The sequence below is a fragment of the Arachis hypogaea genome, chromosome 16, assembly GCF_003086295.3.
Source record: "Arachis hypogaea cultivar Tifrunner chromosome 16, arahy.Tifrunner.gnm2.J5K5, whole genome shotgun sequence".
Classification (NCBI taxonomy): Eukaryota; Viridiplantae; Streptophyta; class Magnoliopsida; order Fabales; family Fabaceae; genus Arachis; species Arachis hypogaea.
This window is the reverse complement of record NC_092051.1, coordinates 51,864,128-51,869,793: the sequence shown is the minus strand read 5'-3', so window position 1 is coordinate 51,869,793 and position 5,666 is coordinate 51,864,128. Positions and strand designations below refer to the sequence as shown.

General features: G+C 35.9%; 1 protein-coding gene across 1 annotated transcript; it reads right to left on the bottom strand.

Annotated features, from left to right (window-relative positions):
• Positions 1-823: 823 nt before the first annotated feature.
• Positions 824-4,123, bottom strand: LOC112754232 (ACT domain-containing protein ACR10). Its single transcript, XM_025801802.3, has 6 exons — positions 3,494-4,123; positions 3,183-3,404; positions 2,672-2,777; positions 1,946-2,282; positions 1,515-1,799; positions 824-1,380 (listed from the first exon to the last, which is right to left on the bottom strand). The coding sequence occupies exons 1-6, from the start codon at positions 3,645-3,647 to the stop codon at positions 1,243-1,245; spliced, it is 1,242 nt and encodes a 413-aa protein (XP_025657587.1). The 5' UTR covers positions 3,648-4,123; the 3' UTR covers positions 824-1,242.
• Between the last annotated feature and the right edge of the window lie 1,543 nt (positions 4,124-5,666).

Genomic DNA, 5,666 nt, shown 5'->3' with positions numbered 1-5,666 from the left:
AAGAAAAAAATTATACAATTATAAATACATGTAATAATAATGAAGGAGAAATTTTTGCAATCTGATTCACATTAAATTTGGAATTAACTTTTAGTATAATTAAATAAGGAAAGATAATTAATGATAAAAAGAAATTAATTGCGTCAATTAAATTAGGAGAGTGATTCACACTCTCTTATCAACGCAAATACTATTAATCAAATACCTTTATTTATTATATATAATATTTTAGTTACGTAGCATTGCCCATAATTTGTGCCGACGTTTCTTTACTTGCAATTAATATCTCCAATATGAAATCAATGAGCAAACAATGCCAAAGACTGAAAACGTGTCCTAAAAAGATATTAGCAGCAAATGAAACAATGTCTAGGGACCGTTGAACATGTTACTACAAACAAACTATAATTATAATGATTTGATGTAACATAGTGTTCCATTTGACGTCCGTGGAGGGGACATCTGGTGTAGGCTTCAGTTAAAGCAACCTATCAATAAATTAATTAATGAGTAAAAATAAAGAATTATATTATTTCTAATTAGTTTTTATTCAATATTGACAATTTGCGGGTCAAAGTCAGTGACTATATAGCTCATAAAATTTTATGTTACAGATGGCAGCAAAGCATTGAGAGTCTTTTTCTTTCCAATAATCACGCAAGAAACAATGTTTAAGACGTTTTAATTCCATCAATCTTGTCGCTTCTACTTTCTTTGTTGTTGAATTTGGGAACTTCTGCCACTTTACAGTTTACACTACTTTACAATGTTACTCTTCAATTTGAAGCACAATGAATAACATAAATGTATAAAACAGAATATATATAACAACTTTACAATATTTCAATTTCATTTATAATATGGTTTGACTAGTACACCTTGCTTTTCTCAATTCTATTTACAGATCAAGTTAGAATACTACAGTCTACAGAAACACATAAGCTCTAAAATATAGAACAAAATAAAACGATTTGCAGCAAAGATATTTTACAGTTGCATCTGGTACAGTCTCCATCCGTTTCATACCAACAAGGTGTTTCACTTTTCTTGTACACTCATAAATCAATGTATATATACAAATTGCATCCAAATACATTGATTTATGAATGTACCAGAAAAGTTATAACGACTTATCAATATGAAAATGACAGGTTACTTAGCAGGTTTGCTGTGAGATTAATAGTGTTGTTATCTGTATAGGGCACCAATCCATTCAAAAGGGAACAATGCCCAAACCATGGATCACTCCCAGCCCATCAACATATTCCATACACCTTTCTCAATCTTGTTCCTTGGAAGCGGCGATCCCTCCCCTTCATCCAGCAAGATTCTATAAACTTCCCATTCCCGGTCTCCGATCGCATGTCTTCCGATTTCAGCCTGTCAAAACAATCAGTTATCAGTCAGAAAATTGGCATGCTGCAAATGATCAATGCAAGAACTTGGGAAGGGGGATGTGAAAATTTTGAACTAAAAGATAGGAAGCAATGACGCAGCATAGATTTGATCATTACCGAAAAGATGCATATGCCTAGCATTTTAAGTGCAAGAGTAATATCATGAAACACAAGAGGCCGTCCCTTGTCGGACAACTCCACGGGGTTTGCGACCAGTAGCTCCGTATCAGGGCCCCTGCTCACAACAGTGACTTTGAGAGGACGGAGTAGCTCGGTCCTAAGGCGAGCAGACAAAGACTTCTGCTTGCTCGAGTCGACAATCTTTTTGCCATCTGCTTGCATGATGAACAAGTCAAGCTCACATTTTCCTCTAGGTTTTGTCATGAAGCGTCCATAAGAAATCTGTTAAAGTGACAAAGCACTGTTCAAGCAACATGCCGAGGGAGAAGAATATGTACTTTTTGCAATTCATATACAATAACCTGTATCACTTCAACCAAAATCGGGTGTTTGGAATGTTGTATCATTTATGTTTCAAATGGCTATACCTGAATATTATAGTCCTTCAGAGTTCGCATGATGTCATAAAGAAGACCTTTGTGGTCTTGGCACATAATTTGGACAAGTGTGTGGGAAGGACTCAGTAAATTGTCCATAACAATGGAGATAGAATCTGATGTGAAAACCCCACCTCGACCAGGATCGGGCAATTCCAAATTGAATATATCTTCTGTGATGGCAGTTGGAAGAAATGAGGATGCTTGAGAGCAAGCAGCAATTTCTGGACCAACCAATTCAATTTCAATTGAAATTAACGCATCCTTCAAAGTATCTGTCAACTGTTGAATCGTGTCGTCCCTTCTTTTTGGTGTATGCAGAAGTTCCCTGATATATACACAATTAAGGAGTAAGCTAGCTAATACCAGCTGGAACTGTCATCAAAATTGTTTGGTATAAAAGTTTTGCAAAACAAAACTTCACAACATGATTAGCTCACTTCCTTGGAAAACCCAAAAATCTATTTATAAGAATGGGACAGGGTAACTACCAGGACAACCATAGTTCATCACAATATTTTACTTAGCTACCTTATTAGCAGCACTCAAGTTCCTTGTATGTTTTAATAAAAGAGTACTTCACAATGGTACACCACATCCAGTCTTAGTAAATAGACTAAGAAACTCGAGTTGAAATAAACAAATAACTAGAGGGTACTCAATCACAATTCACATGGCAAGCCTGTTCCACGAATACTAAAAACAGAAATGTAGAACCTTGTGTCGGTGATGAAAAACAGATCCATCACTTTGCCGTCAGGTGTAGTAGATACCTTCACCTTCTTTATGGTTAACTCTAGCTCACAAAGAACCTCTGTAACATCTGTCCCAACAATAAAGAGATTCAATTAGTCTATTTCCTCAAGAATCAATGATGGTGTAAAAAAAAAAAAAGAAAAAACTAGATAACTTCTAATCAATATACACAATGAAATTTTAGAATTAGAAATGTTTTAGACTATAACAACAACATTTGCCAATCTAAACCTGTGAGTTTACATTCGATTTAGTATGATTTTCACAACAATCAAACATAACTCTTATTGTCTAGGATAGAAAATATAGAAAACACCGAAATAGAGGAAATTTTGTCCTAGGACAGAGATATTTTGCATGTTTCTGTATCTATTTGCTTCTCCTGAAAAGTCAACAATTTTAGAGTTACCAATTTACAAATAAACAGAGGGTTTCCAAAAAAGGAAGAGGGGAGGGGGGGTCCCTAACTTACCATGCAAAAGGCCTCTACGATCATGGCAACAAAACTTCAAGAGGAAGACATCAGGGGGCTTCGGTGGTTGCTGCAACTCAGAGCGGTAATAAGAGATTCCAGAGGCAGAGGAACAAGAAGGGCATGCCCCAATTAGCCTCTTCTTCAACAAACTCCACCTTGTCTTCTCTCTCCCCACCACCCACAACACTATGTAGCACCATTTCCCATCCGTTGAAACATCTTCCAATATTCCATCAAAACAAAAAAGTGTTATGCCCAAAATGACCTTGCTTGAAGTGTGCATAGATAGTGAAAAATTGGGGGCTTACCTCCTCGCACAATGCTAAGACCAAAGAAGAGAATGATGCGGCACAAATCACAACCAAGACCAGTCTTGTCAGGGCAATTCACGGTTATGACGGTCGGGCCACCTTCTTTGTCTGGCTGCCTTATAATCACCACATCATCCTGTAATATTCCCATCTTCTTCTTCTTCTTCTTCTCTCTAATCCAACGCTATTTTCTAATCTTTCAGGAGTAGTGGTGATTCTTCTGCTGATGTTAAAAGGGTTTTTAATTTTAGTGTGATATACGAGTACTATTACTATTGGTACTGTGCCGAGTAGAAGATGAAGAAGAAGAGGGAGCAGAGAACTGCAACTTTTCTCTCTCTGTCTCTCACTTCGGCTTCACACAATCACACTGCTGTTTATTGCTGAATCCTCTTCCATATTATTTTTTTGTTTCGGATTTATCGAAGGACTGCTGGGTTTGTTTGTTGCGGTAAACGATATATCGTCAAAAGAGATAGAGGATGAGACACGAGTGGCGGAGTGGTAGTGGGATTCTGAATTTAGTAATTTACTGATTAACCGAACCCAACCACCCAACCACCCAACCGTTCCCCCTATTCCCATGAAGAAAAGAAGAAAAAGTGGATAATGAATTACAAATTTCCAATTATCACCTTGCATCTATCTTAAAATAGCATTTAATCTTAATAATGTTGATCTTCTAAATAAAAAAATTGATTGATATGGCTCTGAAAAAATAAATTGATGATTGATGAACGGATTTTTTACTAGTAAAGAATTTTACAATTAAAGTCTCGTTGAAAGTATAGTTTCTAAACCAATAAGAATTCTTTCATACAAAAGTTTTGTTTGTCACTTAAGCAAACCCAATAAAAATAATAACCGAAGTATTTAAACTTCGTGTCGTCTCTCAAAGAATTGCAGGGAGGTATAGTTATTATTGGTTATGGGATTGTATCTTTTTGGGTTTTGAATAATGAACAGGAAAAGTAAATTGCAAGAATTAAAATAATAACTAATAAAGCTCTTAGCAAGGTCTGAGAACTGGACGTCCTATCCTAGTTATCCTTATCAATTGTGATGAGAATTGTTCATTGCTCCCACTTAGTTAACCCTTACTAAATAAAGGAAAGTCGAGTGGACTAATCAATTTGATTCCTCAAGACCTAGTCAACTTCTAAGGAAAGACTAGCTTTAGAGGCATCCAAACTAACTAGCAAATTTCAATTATCAATCAACAAGGAGTTTGATAACTCAAGTATCTACAGTAAATCAATTCAAGCTAAGAATGTAAAAAGCTAGATTAAAATCATAAATATGAAATACTTCAAATTGCATTAAATAGAAAATCAAATTAAACATGAGAATTCATAAACCAAGTAGCAACATAAAGTAATCAATAGGGAAAATAGATAAAGTAGAATACTAAGACAAATAAAAGTAGAAAAGAAACTAAATTAAAGGAACATTGAACCTGGAATTGAGAAGAAATAAACCAAAAACTAAGAGAAATCATAAAACATAGAGAGAGGAGAGAGCCTCTCTCTAGAAACTACATCTAAACCTAAAATTATGTGAATGAAAGTATGATTGTGATTCCCCCATTCTGCAGCCTCTATTCTGTGTTCTCGGGCTTGGAATTAGGCCAAAAAGGAACCCAGAAATTGACCCAGCGCTTTCTGCAACTTTCTGCATGTGGTGTCTGTCACGCGTATGCGTCACTCACACGTGCGCGTCATTTGGCCAAATTCCTTGTCACGCGTACGCGTCGCTCATCTTCTGCGCTAAGCACGCGTGCGCGTCGCTGCCAGCTTCTCAAAACTTCATTTTTCACGTTCCTTCCATTTTTGCATGTTTTCTTTCCATAGTCTAAGTCATTCTTGCCCTATAAAGTCTGGAAACACTTAACACACAGATCACGGCATCGAATGGTAATAAAAGATAATTAAAATTAACAGTTTAAAGGCTTAGGAAACATGTTTTCAACTATATCACAGAATTTAGGAAGGAATTGTAAAATCATGCAAATTATATGAATAAGTGAGCAAAGACTTGATAAAAACCACTCAAATGAGCACAAGATAAACCATAAAATAGTGGTTTATCAATCTTCCCACGCTTAAACATTAGCATGTTCTCATGCTAAGCTCAAGAGAAACTGTAAAAGAGTGAAGGCAGAATGGTGGAA